Source organism: Dendropsophus ebraccatus, chromosome 5 (assembly GCF_027789765.1).
Source record: "Dendropsophus ebraccatus isolate aDenEbr1 chromosome 5, aDenEbr1.pat, whole genome shotgun sequence".
Lineage (NCBI taxonomy): Eukaryota > Metazoa > Chordata > Amphibia > Anura > Hylidae > Dendropsophus > Dendropsophus ebraccatus.
This window is the reverse complement of record NC_091458.1, coordinates 11,788,435-11,803,151: the sequence shown is the minus strand read 5'-3', so window position 1 is coordinate 11,803,151 and position 14,717 is coordinate 11,788,435. Positions and strand designations below refer to the sequence as shown.

General features: G+C 43.4%; 1 protein-coding gene across 1 annotated transcript; it reads right to left on the bottom strand.

Annotated features, from left to right (window-relative positions):
* Window positions 1-672: 672 nt before the first annotated feature.
* Window positions 673-1,635, bottom strand: LOC138794066 (olfactory receptor 1496-like). Its single transcript, XM_069972831.1, has one exon. The coding sequence runs from the start codon at window positions 1,633-1,635 to the stop codon at window positions 673-675; it is 963 nt and encodes a 320-aa protein (XP_069828932.1).
* Between the last annotated feature and the right edge of the window lie 13,082 nt (window positions 1,636-14,717).

The following is a 14,717-nucleotide window of genomic DNA, read 5'->3' as shown; positions in this document are numbered from 1 at the left end:
AATCTGATTTCTTCATGTATACATTGCTTTTACAGATTGAGCCCTCCAGTGTCAAGATATGTCTTTTTTTATGGAATTTATTATTACTCCAAAAGTGTAGGTTGTGTACCCCTGGACACAAAAGCCCAGGTATGTAAATCACAGTACTTCTACCCACCTCCAGCTTCTTAATTGTCATCCACTAGATGTCGATCAAGCAGCTGGAGGTGGATAGAAGAGAACACAGAGCATTGCAAGTTAATACTAGGATTTACATAGCTGGGCTTTTTTGTCCATAGGGAACACTTCCTGGACTTTCAGGGCTAATTTCCATACTAGTAAAAATACAACTTTCTAAGCCCTGGAGGGCTCATTGTATTCAAGCAATGTGTAAATGAAATCAGACTGAGAAGCCCTATACAACAATTTGCTTTAACCACCTAAAATCCTGTGACAGGTCTGCGTTAAATCAATACGATCTATAGAGCTGCTCCAGTTCAAAGCATCAGAATATTACACCTTGAGATGGGAAAGCCGATTCAGGTTCATAAAAACCCGAGCCATCGGCATTTGAATCTCTAATTACAACATTAAAACTAACAATAACTTTTGTAGAGAATGGTAAGGCTTTGGAACATTGCTGGTTTCCTTATTTAAATATTAAATTTGATCACAAATAACAAAAAGCAAGAATTACTTGGATTTAGCCAACATCTGCACATAAATTAGTTCCTTTAAAGTCTGAATCATCTTCTTCCTTAAAGCTTCTGTCCTTATCCCATATATAAGGGGATTTAAAGTGATAGAGACCAACAGACCACCTACTGAGATTATAACGTGTGTCACAGTAGATAGGGAACCAATATTTAACCGATGCCTGAAACTCACAAATAAAGAAGCTGCCATGAAAGTAAAGTAAGTCACTATGTGGGTCACCAGTGTATGGATGGCTTTCTGGGAGGCTTCAATAGAGATCTTCAGGCAGACAAGAAATGTCCGTATGTAGCAGTAGATCACAATAAATAAGGAGCCTATGATCATTAGTAACGTCCAAGTTGTCCCATAAATGTCATTGATTGCTGTACTGGTACAAGCCAACCGGAAGAGAGACATTGTTTCACAGTACACATTATTAATGCTATTAGCACATAGTGTTAACCTGATCACCAACATGACAACTACCAACATGGTCATAACAATTACAACCCAGATGATAGTCAAGGACTGTAGAGCCTTCTTATTGGTCATCAGAGAGTGGTATCTCAATGGGAAACCAACAGCCAGGTATCTATCATACGCCATGATGGTGAAAGTTAGTATTTCTACAGAAGCAAAGCTCTGTATGAAGTATGCTTGGGTCAGACATCCCGACAGAGAAATGGTGGTACATCCGGAGAGCAAGTCTATGGCCAACTTGGGGAGGAATGCAGAACTGCCAACCATGGCGTTCCCCACCAGGTTACATATAAAGATGTACATAGGTTCTTGGAGGGATTGATCTGTCCGTACAACATACACAATTAATGTAGATAAGGATATTGTGCTGAGATATATTACAAGGGCGACCACAGAGTAGAGATATCTCAGCTGCTCCATCTCCTTGAGTCCTAAAAGAACAAAGTCTTGGATGTTGAAAGCCATGGACTCATTCACCATTGTTGAAGATTTTGTTCAGGTTCTTGTATATTTACACTGCCATGTAAGTAACATCTATACTGACAGGATCGACTATCATTACCTAGGACGGGGTCTTTTATAGAGCCATGTTACTAATGTGGAATTCTTCTGAATAAAATAGCATGGATGAGCAGCCGGTGCCATCAGGGACCTCCACCCAGTGGACACAGAAGACGCTGACTGGAAACTAATGAGATCATTAATGACTAAGACAACTTTACGGATGAGCAGTTTTGTATGAAAATCCTCAGGGTATCGTGATGCTAAATAGAATGATGAAACAGATAGGGATTTTGTAAGGGATTTTGTAAGTAGCTCCTATATTCAGGATTAATGGACAATGGCGGTGTCTAATGCTGCGTTTACAGGGAGCGATAATTTGCCCAATCGATTGTTTACTGATTTTGAAACAACAATTTGGTCAGCATCAGCATTTAGACGAATAAATAGTTAGAAAATTTGTGTCATTGGGATCGTTTTTAAGATCGCTTAAGCCCATCTTTCACCTAGGGTGAATCTTTGAAAGACTTTTTACACGAAGCGATCTGCGAATTTTTAGCAAACGACAAACGTCGATTTGAGAACATGTTGAAAGATCACAATGAACGATTTCTCGCTCGCCGCTTGATCGTTTTCTGTGTTCACACGGAACGATTATCAGTCAAATACGATCATTATTGCGAAAATTCGAACAAATTGTTCCGTGTAAATGCAGCATAATAAATATTAATACAGATTATTCATGTGTTTATTCTAAATTTGTTTTGCTGAGAGTCAGTAGAAAGCTTTGATACCCACCTACTGTACTAGATAAGTTTTCTGATCTATAAGACACTGTGGGCATGGCATATCCACAGCATATGGTTCTACAGGGCCACCATCTTTTGGGGAAGCAGACCCACCTTCCATAATTACCCTTATAGTTCTGTAGGCATTACAAATTGGTATACATTAGTATAGAAGAGAGGGACCACATCCAGAAATAGGGGAGGCCCATTATAGAATTTAGCTGAATAAAAATGGAGGTGGGGGCTGTAGAAGGGGCAGTTTAGATACAGTCCCCCGCTACAGGAGCCATATGTCCTTCCATAAAACTCTACTGTAGTTTGTCAGTACTGACTTCCAAAACTGTAACATACAGAACCTTAAATAAATATCAGTAGATGGGAACTATAGTGAAGACACCAAAACACTCCGATCTCCTTCTGATTATGGGAGACGTTATGCTGGAACATCTACTTATCGCACATTCTATACCACTCAACAGATGAAACTCCTAGAAAGCAGTACGATTTGCCCTGGCTAAAGGATCCTCTAAACCTTTTACCTTTTAACCACTACACAGGGATCTAGACTTCACTGCAGAGAATTCCCAGGTTGTAGCCCTCAGTGCACGCTTGGATTGATGATGGTAGTGTAGCAATGAAATACTTTGCTGACACGGGCTGGAGCATAGACACAACCTGGAGCACATTGTTTATGAGCCCTATTAAATCAAGATAGGGCATGAGCACGGAACTCACCTGGCATGATCGTGTAGTGTCCCAGAACCCATAGGAAACTGTTGGGTTCCTCTCTTAGTTCATTCAGAGAGTGAAGCCGGAGCCCGTGGGGACAACCAGCGTATTTGGTACGGAGTTTTCCTCCAGAATTACTCCGTGTGCATATACCCTAAGGCCTAGGAACACTCCCTACTTTGCAACTATTGAGTAAAGCATATGGCTACTGTGCCACTAATATTCCTCCATATCTGCATCTGAAAAAACGTTCATACAGTGTAAGCCTCCTATTAGAAGACTGTTGTTCACCACCTGACAGGTTGGCGTGGAGATGGAGCGCATGTAGTAACATTACCCCTGCCCTCCTCCCAGCAGCCCCTCCCTAATTGTGTCATGAAGTGTGAGGAGGAGGGAAAGGGAAACATGGCTACATGCACTGCACCTCCACCCCTGTACCTACTTACCTGTACGTAAAAGTGTGCAAAAAATGATAAAATGACTTTTCCAATCAAGCCCTTGAGTATCACCCAAAACTTAAAAAAACATAAATTATTGCCCACATTTGTATTGTTCTCTACATGAAACTAGTTCTTGATTAATCCCGAATGGTAAATGCCGTAAAAAAAAAAAACAAAAAAAAAAAACTGCTATTTTTTGTCAACCTGCCCCCAAAAAGGTGAAACAAAAACTGATAAAAGTACAAATACTATAGTACCAATAAAAACTGCAGCTGGTCACACTTAAAAAATAAGTACTCACACGACAAAATGTAATAAAGTCTGTTTAGTAAGTCATGTCCCCCCAATATGGTACCGATAATAATTACAGCTTATTCCGAAAAAAAAAAAAAAACACAAGCCCTTACACAATAGTATATAGCCATAAACTGCAAAGTACAAAGATTTATTTATGTTTATTTAATTTAATTTTATTTTTTTAAGGGTTTGTTTTCATAATATTACAATCTGACATATCAAGTGAAAAGATGATAAGTGATTGGTTGAGGTCCGAACACTTACCTTTGGGAATGTAGCTGTGACGTACATACTGGACTGCATCTGTATTTGCATGCTATGGGGCTTCTCAAGATAGCTGAGCAGTGTATTATAGGTTTGTGTGGTGCTGCAGTCCACATCCACGCATAAACTCTGCGATGGGTCTAGTTCCAGCAGTCAGACCCCCAACCATCAGTTGTAGTTTTGAGATAATGCCTTGCAAGGCCAAAGAATAGGTGGCGGAAGATTGATAATTTTAGTGCAAATTTTGTCCAAGCATACACCATAGAAAGCAGCCTTTCTATAAACAGGTCCCTGATACATTTTCTAAAAGAGGCCTCAATTTATGGGGTTCACTTTTTTGGGAACACAAGCAGGACGCAACAAACGTGACACTGAAATGGCATACTGTGCCTGCTGGAAAACTGCACTTCTTACTTTGAGCCATCTCAAAGTACTTATATGTTTTTTTGGAGTTTTAATTATAGTGTTTGAAAAGCACTATATTGTAATCCGTATTCTTCTTCTTCCGTTTCTTCTTCCAGCCATTTTTCTGCGCGTAATACAGCCCGAACCGCTTTGTGCACACACTCCGTTCAAACTGCGTTTCGAAGCCCTCGGCGGTGTGTGGTGTGCTATTTTTCGTTTCGATTGGATTTGTCGTTTTTAAGAAATTTATGTTAAACGACCCCAAATTTCCCATAGAAAATAATGGCCCTTTGCAAATAATGGCCACACTCTAACAGCCAATCACAGCACATATGCAAATAGCTGAAACATAGCAGCCAATAGGAACTCTAAGGTCTCGTCATGCAATGTATCACACCATCCACAGTCACATGTCCACTATTGGCCAATAGAAGATGTAATATATGGAAGGTCCTTAACGATTTTGTCTCCCCGACATGAGTAAGATTGTCATGGTAACCGAGCAATGATCTTTATAATTATAAGTACTCAGATCGCTCTTAAAGAGACCCAGGTCACCCTTAAAGGAACGCAAGTCGCTCTTAAAGGGACGGGAGCCATGTCGCTCTTAAAGGGTCCCATGTAGCTCTTAAGGGATCCAAGTCGCTCTTAAAGGGACGGGACCCAAGTTGCTCTTAAACGGACGGGACACTCCAAAAGGTATGGGACCCATGTCGCTAGAGCGACCTGGGTCCCTTCCAGAGCGGCCCGGGTCCCGTTTAAGAGCGACCTGGGTCCTTTTAAGAGCGAAATATGTCCCTTCAAGAGCGACCAAGGTCCCTTTAAGAGCGGCCCGGGTCCTTTTTAAGAGTGACCTGGGTCCTTTTAAGAGCGAAATATGTCCCTTCAAGAGAGACCAAGGTCCCTTTAAGAGCGACCTGGGTCCTTTAAGAGTGAAATTGGTCCATTTAAGAGCAAAATATTTCCCTTTAAGAGCGAAATATGTCCCTTTAAGAGCAAAATGGGTCCTTTTAAGAGCGACCTGGTTCCCTTTAACCTCTTAAGGACCCATGACGTACCGGTACGCGGGTCCTTTAAGAGGGCGCCGCGGACCGGCTGCATGCGATCGGGAGAGATGGCCTGCAGAAATACACTGCAGGCCATCTCTCCCTGTCGGCATGGGGGGTTGTTAACCCCCCCATGCCGACGATCGCCGCTATTGGCTTATCAGTTCAGATCAGCCAATAGCGGCGATCGGAACCTTTCCGGGTCATCGGTGACCCGATGACCCGGAAAAAATGGCGGACGGTGCTCTCCGAGGATGGCACAGACCGCCATTACTGTAAAAAGTAATGGTGGCCAGGTGCCACCGGCCCGATCGCCGTGAACGGCCGGCTGCTACCGGCCGTTCACGGCGATCAAAGTCCCCAAAAGTTATAAATACCTGCTCCGGACCCCTCAGCTAGGTAGCTGAGGGGTCCAGAGCAGGTATTCGTACATTACTCACCTGTCCCGGGGTCCTGATCGGCGTCTTCCGGCGTCCTCGTGGTCTCGTTCGGGTTTTCGGCTTCTTCCGTGACGTCACGTTCGGCTATTTTCGGCTCCAGCATCGGGTTTTCGGGATTTTCCGCTCTGCTGCCCTCTAGCGGCTGATATGTGTAATACACTTACCAGCAGCTACAGGGATGTTCAGTATGTAATAAAGTTTTTTTTTTTTTTTCAATTTTTTTTTTCTATTTTCCGCACCCTATCGCCGCTGAGTGTTGATCAGCATCACACGAAAGTGCGCTGCTAATCAGCAACTCCTCCTTTTTGGCGTAGGGTGTTTTTTTTCTCTATCCTACTGCCACGGTCTGCTGATAAGTGCCGCACATAAGTGCGGCATTTATCAGCAACACCATTTTTGGCGTAGGTTTTTTTTTTTTTTATACTTACTGTAAAAAACACTACATTACACCACACTACACTACATTGAATAAAGTTTGACACTACACCACTACATACCCCATATACTAGTCCCCATATAAAGATGACCCCCAGGGTGTTTTCGGCGTCAGAGGGATACAATATTATTGCCTCCGACACCGAAACAGCCAGTGAGGATGAATGGGGGGGATCCTTCGTTCCTCCATTCATCCTCATCCTCCAGTGACGTGTCTGGGGGATAGCGTAGTGTATGCTGCCTCCCAGACACGTCTTTTCCGCCAGTACCGTCCCAATAAGAGATCACGGTATGGCGTAAAATTCTACTAACTCTGTGAGCGTACCTCAGGGTACTCTTACAGATTTAGGGTAGGTGCACACTGCGCAATGGCGATGATAAACCTTTGTGCATTCCGCAGCTGGCACCCACCGGCAGACTGATGCAGGCGCGCGTCTCCACCCGTGTCATAGACTCCATGTTATGCACAGGCGGATTCCATCGTCCGTCCAAAGAATGAACACGTTGGACAGAGAGCGGAATCCGCCCGTGCATAGAATGGAGTCTATGACACGGACGGAGACGCGCGCCCGCATCAGTCCGCCGGTGGGTGCCAACTGCGGAATGCGCGAAGGGTTATCTGTCGCGATTCCGCAGTGTGCACGTACCCTTAGAGTGTATGAAGGAAGGGACACCCGAATGCAGCCCCCAGATGCCCCCTCCCCCCCCCCCATCCTCGGAACAAGTGGGAAGATCGTCCGGGAACTGATCTTCCCACTGCTGGATAAAGGTTACCACCACCTATACGGGGATAGCTTTTATACCAGCACCCCCTCTTCCGCTCCCTCGCTGCCCGAGCTACTGTAGCTTGCGGCATGATCCGAACATATCAGAAGCCGTAACAGAGCCCTAATATTTAGCAGCCATGGAGCGGACCCAGCGCTTCTGGATATGAAGGACCCCGTATCGCACCAGGACAACATTTTCCAGGTGACGTCCCCCACACTGGAGAAAGGGAGACCCCAGAAGAAGTGCAGAGTGTGGGGTAATAGGGGGATCAGGAAGGACACCATTTTCCAGTGTGACACCTGTGCTGATCACCCTGGCCTCTGCATACTGGATCGCTTCAAGGCGTACCACACGTCATTGGGGTTCTACATTATCTAAATTCTGTCCCTTATTCCTATTTCAGCGGTCACGCTGATCTGGGGATTATTCTGATCGCCATTATGGAGTCAGGAAGGAATTTTTCCCAGTGATGAGGCTACTGTCGTCTGCCTCACGAGGGTTTTTTGTCTTCCTCTGGATCAACACAGGTTGAGTTTGATGGACACCTGTCATTTCCAACCTTATAAGCTAATAATTGGCCTAATACCCCCAAATAAATTAGAATTGTCCCTTTTCCCCAGCTAAGCAGGTATGGCCGCCATTCCCATTAGAGGATGCCATGATGCAATTACAAATCCTCTGTGCGGCCAGGACAGTAGAAACCCCCCACAAGTGACCCCATTCTGGAAACTACACTCCATAAGGAATCTAACAAGGGGGGCAGCGGGTATATGGCCCCCTGGTGACGGCCACATTTGGGACGTGAAAATTTTTTATTTTCACGGCACATGTTCTACACATGTGCCCATCACCAGTGGGGTCCATATGCTCACTGCACCCCTCGTTAGATTCCTTATGGGGTGTAATTTCCAGAATGGGGTCACTTGTCGGGGGTTTCTACTGTCCTGGCAGCACAGGAGCTTTGTAATTGCGACGTGGCCTCCATCCTCCATTCAAGCCTCTAAATGGCGCTCTGTCCCTTTGGTGGCTTGCCCTGTGCCAATATGGCACATTATGCCCACATGTGGGGTATTTTCATAATCAGGGGAAACTACCCTACACGTTTTGTGTTCATTTTCTTTCTTAACCTCTTGTGGAAATGGAAAAAAAATCAAGGCTAGACCAACATTTAGTGTAATTTTTTTAAAATTGTTACTCAATCATTAATCTTGTCATGATTTTTTCATTTTCACAAGGGGCTAAAAAGGTTAAAAAAAAAAAAAAAAAACACTAAATGTGTAGCGCAATTTCTCCTGAGTACGGAAATACCCCACATGTGGACATAAAGCGCCATGCGGGTGCAGGGTAAGCCTCCAAAGGGAAGGAGCGCCATTTGGTTTTTTAAAGCTGGATTGGATTTCGAGGGGCCATGTTGCATTTAAAAGGCCATTGTGTTGCCAAGACAGTTGAAACCCCCCACAAGTGACCCCATTATGGAAACTACACCCCTCAAGGAATGTAACAGGGGGTGTAGTGAGCATATGGACCCCACTGGTGACGGGCACAAATGTGGAACAATGTGGCGTGAAAATGAAATATTAAATTTTTTACACTATAATGTTGGTCTAGCCTTGAATTTATCATTTTCACAAGGGGTTAAAAGAGAAAAAAAAAAAAATGTGTACAGCAATTTTCCCCCGAGTCCGTAAATACCCCACATGTGGACATAAAGCGCCATGTGGGCGCAGGGCAAGCCTCCGAAGGGAAGGAGCGCCATTTGGATTTTGGAGGTTGGATTTGGCTAGAATGGATTACGAACGCCATGTCGCATTTACAGAGCCCTTGTGCTGCCAAGACAGTGGAAACCCCCCACAAGTGACCCCATTATGGAAACTACACCCCTCAAGGAATCTAACAAGGGGTGTAGTGAGCAAATGGACCCCTTGATGACGGGCACATTTGTGCCGTGAAAGTGAAAAAATGAAATCTTTCACTTTCACGTCACATTGTTCCACATTTGTGCCCATCACCAGTGGGGTCCATATGCTCACTGCCCCCCTTGTTAGATTCCTTGAGGGGTGTAGTTTCCAGAATGGGGTCACTTGCGGGGGGTTTCCAGTGTTTTGGCAGCACGAGGGCTCTGTAAATGCGATGTGGCCCTTGAAATCCATTCCAGTGAAATCCAGCTTCCAAACGCTCCTTCCCTTTGGAGGCTCGTCCTGCGCCCGCTTGGCACTTTATGTCCACATGTGGGGTATTTCTGTACTCGGGAGAAACTGCGCTACACTTTTTGTGTCTTTTTTTTCCCTTTTATCCCTTTGTGAAAATGAAAAATTGAAGGTTTTAGTGTAAAAAATACTTTGTCTTTTTTCACGCCACATTGTTCGGAAAATCTGTGAAGCACCTGTGGGGTCCAAATGCTCACCGCACCCCTTGTTACATTCCTTGAGGGGTTTAGTTTTCTAAATGGTGTCCCTTTAGGGGTGTTTCTTATGTTTTGGCACCCCAGAGCCTCTGCCAACCTGAAGTGGTACAGTGAGAAATGACCAAATATAATGGAGCCATTGAAATTCACTAGGCGCTCCTTTGTATCTGAGGCTTGTGGTTGCGTCAAATAGCGCAATAGGGCCACATATGGGGTATTTCTATAAACTGCAGAAACGGGGCAATAATTATTGGGGTGCATTTCTCTGGTAATAGGGTCATAATTATGAAAAATATTGGATTACAATAAAATCTCTGCACAGAAAATAAAAATTTTCAAATTTCTTACACACTTAGCTTTTATTTCTGTGACTCCCCTAAAGGGTTAAAAAACTTTCTGGATATGCTTTTGCAGAGTTTGGGGGGTGCAGTTTCTGAAATGGGGTACATCGTGGGGCTTTCTAACACACAGTCCCCTCAAATACACTTTAAACCTGAACAGGTCCCTAAAAATATCTGATTTTAAAATTTTATCGAAAATTTGGAAATTTGCTGCTAATGTTTTACGCTTTCTATTGTTTAAAAAATGAAAGATAGTTTAATAAATGCCGCCAACATAAAGTAGACATGTTGCTAATGCTATTTAATATATAATTTATGTGATATAACCATTTTCTGTATAAGCAGAAAAGTTTTAAAGTTGGAAAAATGCATTTTTTTCACAATTTTTCACGCTATTTTGTTTTTTTTCATAAAGATTTGTTATAAGTATCGACTCCAATTTACTAGAAATGTGAAGTACAATGTCACGAGAAAACAATCTCAGAATCAGCCGGATAGGTAAAAGCATCCCGAAGTTATTAATGAATAAAGTGACACTGGTCATATTCATAATATTTACTCCGGTCCTAAAGGCCATTTCAGGCCCGGTCCTTAAGGGGTTAAGAGCAAAATTGGTCCCTTTAAGAGCGAAATTGGTCCCTTTAAGAGTGAAATTGGTCCATTTAAGAGCGACCTGGGTCCCTTTAAGAGTGAAATATGTCCCTTTAAGAGCGACCTGGGTCCCTTTAAGAGCGAAATATGTCCCTTTAAGAGCGACCTGGGTCCCTTTAAGAGCGAAATATGTCCCTTTAAGAGCAAAATGGGTCCTTTTAAGAGCGAACTAGGTCCCTTTAAGCGTGAAATGGGTCCCTTTAAGAGCCATTTGGGTCCCTTTAAGTGCAACGGGGGCCCTTTAAGAACGACCTGGGGCCCTTTTAGAGTGAAATTGGTCCCTTTCAGAGTGATCTGGGTCCCTTTAAGAGTGAAATGGGTTCCATTAAGAGAGACCTGGGTCCCTTTAAGAGCGACCTAGGTACCTTTAAGAGTGACCTGGGTCCCTTCAAGAGCGAAGGGACCCACGTCGCTCTTAAAGTGACCCAGGTCGCTCCTAAAGGGACCCATGTCGCTCTTAAAGGGTCGGGAGCCAAGTTGCTCTTAAAGGAATGGGACCCAAGTCGCTCTTAAAGGGACGGCACCCAGGATTAAAGTTAAAGGGAAGTCACTGGTAAAGGGGCGCTCTTTTCAAGCACTATGTATTTTCCTGGAAATGCAAATCTAGTTTTATTTGAAAAATGTGAGAAGAGTTATTCAAATATTGTAACCCCTCCATGACTGAGGTCAATAAGAGTCATAACATTTATTTTTCCCCCTACAGGAATGTGTGTGTGTGTATGTGTATATGTATATCTATGTATTGTGGGAGGATTTGCTCGGTAGAGTGCATGATTGCAGTGTGAACAGCAGTCAACAGGCTCAAACAAATAAGTCCAAGTACAGGCTTTGCCTGCGTTTATTTTTCCATGCAAGAAAGCAAATAAACAGCCTTGGCTTTAGGCATAACACAAAATAAACTCTGCTTGTCCAGCACTAACTAAACAGAAGCCGGCCCTGTCTATACGCTACGACTCGCTGCAGTCACACGAACATAACATATTATATACAGTCCAGTGTTTTACCTTGGGCAGATATATGGCTTCTCCTGAGGCTGCAGCCTTCCCACTCACTCAGCTGCACCCAGCCTCTCTCTGTACATGGCTCTGCAACACTTTATGGAGCTGCTGATGATCCAGCCTCAGCACCTGTGGCGTCTGATGCCAAACAATATCTGGAGTGGAGGAAGTGGAATGGACAGCCCCACTACCAAGCCTGCCATCCATTCCTAAAAACCAGGCCCAAACACATTTTATCAATACATCCCCAGCAACTACCTTTGCTGGAGATCACAACACATCCCTGGTTTTTCCATGTCTCAGATAGTGAGACATGAACTTCCCTCAGTCCTAGTAGGTGTAATAGCTGAATACAGGTGAAACATAGCGACCATCCAGGATTAACCCCTTCAGTGTCTCACAGTATATATATATATATATATATATATACAGTGGTACTTTGGTTTAAGAGTAACTTGGTTTAAGAGCGTTTTGGTTTAAGAGCTCATAGTTTTTCAAAATTGTGACTTGGTGTAAAAGCATTGCTTTGGTGTAAGAGCTTCCTGTACTGGGTGGGAGGAGGAGTGGGGGAGGGGCATGGTCTGCATAGCGGGGTCTACAGCACTGTACTCTGACCCAGGAAGTCTCCCTCACCTTCCAAATCATAGCAGATCCCCTTCAGGCTGGGGCTTACATCAGGGGACAGGACTGTGGAGGTAATCTCCCCATAGCTGTAACCCCTCTCTCCCCGGACAGAGAGTGCTGCAGGTATGTGCCCACATCTGTCCTGCTTATTCCTTCATACTCCCTGCAGTCTCTGTCCTTCCTTGTGTTTCCCATCCTCTCCATTACTGTACAGTAATTTATAGTATCACAGATTCTGCTGTTTCTGAATGTTTGTTTCATTAGTTTTACATGTTATTCAGAATAATAAATCATTTTTTGGGGGTGTGGAACCAATTGTCTGCGTTTCTATGATTTCTTGTGGGAAAATTTGCTTTGGTATAAGAGTGGATTTGGATTACAAGCTCAGCCCTGGAACGAATTATGCTCGTAATCCAAGGCACCACTGTATATATATATATATATATATATATATATATATATATATATATATATATCCCCCGTTTACACCATTCACCATGTGGGAAAAACTTTTCTTTTATCTGATGGCCTGTAAAAAATTCAAACCATTGTTAACAAATATATGTTCCTTAAAATCGCTCCATTCCCCGGCTTATAGCGCTTTTATCCTTTGGTCTATGGGGCTGTGTCAGGTGTCATTTTTTGCGCCATGATGTGTTCTTTCTATCGGTACCTTGATTGTGCATATACAACTTTTTGATCACTTTTTATTACAATTTTCCTGGATTTGATGCGACCAAAAATGTGCAATTTTGCACTTTGGGATTTTTTTTGCGCTTACGCCGTTTACCGTGCAAGATCAGAAATGTGATAAATTAATAGTTTGGGCGATTACGCAAGCGGCGATAACAAACATGTTTATTTATTTATTTTTATTTATAACATGGGAAAAGGGGGGTGATTCTGGCTTTTATAAGGGGAGGGGGCTTTTTACTAGTAATAACACTTTATTTTTTACTTTTACACTTATACTAGAACCCCCCCTGGGGTTAGGGTTATTCCCCCCCTGGGGTTAGGGTTATTCCCCCCTGGGGTTAGGGTTATTCCCCCCTGGGGTTAGGGTCATTCCCCCTGGGGGACTTCTAGTATAAGTACTCTGATCCCTCATACAGATTAGCTATGCTGCATAGATATGCTGCAAAGATCGATGAGATAGGCACATTGATTGCTTCCGGCAGCTGCAGCCAGAAGCAATCGAGTGCCGAGCTGGGATCTGCGCCATTACGTCCCGGAGGAGCGATCCACCCCACTAGACACTAGACACTAGGGAACTTTGTCAACTTTGACAGCTGCATCCGATTACTTTATAAGCGGGCACGGTGATCGGACTGCCGCGCAGCCCCGCTCTGAACGCATGTAGGCGGCCCTGGACGTACGGGTACGTCCAGGGTCGCCTAAGGGTTAAAAACTTTTTTTTATCACACTTTCTTTTACACTTTTATTTTACAGTTAAACATGCAATCGTTAGATTGCATATACTGATCTATGCTATGCCATGCAAACTACAATGAAGGCGCCATAGTATTCCTGTCACCTAATTCTTCTGCTTAAGGGAGCTTCCACTTATCACACATTCTATATTATCCAACAGTTTAAATGCCTAGAGACAACTCAAAATGACTTCACTCTCCAGTTATGTTACCTGGATAACTGTGCAGTCTAATATCTCTGGTATATAGTGGTAGATAGGAGTTCTGCAGATCAAGTAACTTATTACAGTACAGATACATTCAGTTACTACAAGGGGAAAGGGGCAGTTTATGTTCAGAGTAAATAACTTCTTCTACTTTCTTTATCAGAGTCAGAGGTGTACCCACGTCATCATTTGTGGGAGCCAGGTATATTAAACAGCCAATACCTTACTTTAATAGGGTATGTAAATGTCACCATGAGCTGCTCCACTCATTTTTTTATATTGTTACCCTTATAAATAACATAATAAAGAGCTTGTTTCTACCTCATCAGGTAGAAAGATACCTCAGGAGGATCCCAGTGGAGCACAGGAAGTGTTGTATTTTTTCCATTCTGACACAGTGCTCTCTGCTGCCACCTCTGTCCATGATGAGAACTGTCAAACTACTCTGATTTGAAAGAAATTTTTTTTTTTGCTGGAGTTTCCCTTTAAGCCCAATCCACAGTATTCACAGAATAAGGCATAACTAAAGAATTACTGCCAGCTGCCTAAACCCCCCTCAAAGACATATTCATAGTGGATCTCAAAGGGTCAATAAAAGTTTCTAAATGTAAATAAACAGTAGATGAGATATAACGCATGTTTGTAATTAAACTTAATTATATATTTTTTTAGTTGTCACGCTTTAAAGGAAAAGTTGTGCAGGTTGAGGGGGAGGGTGGGTGTTAAACAATTATTACAGGAAGGGGGGAGGAAAAAAAGAAAAAAGAAGATATGCTTACCGCTTCCAGTGCCCCA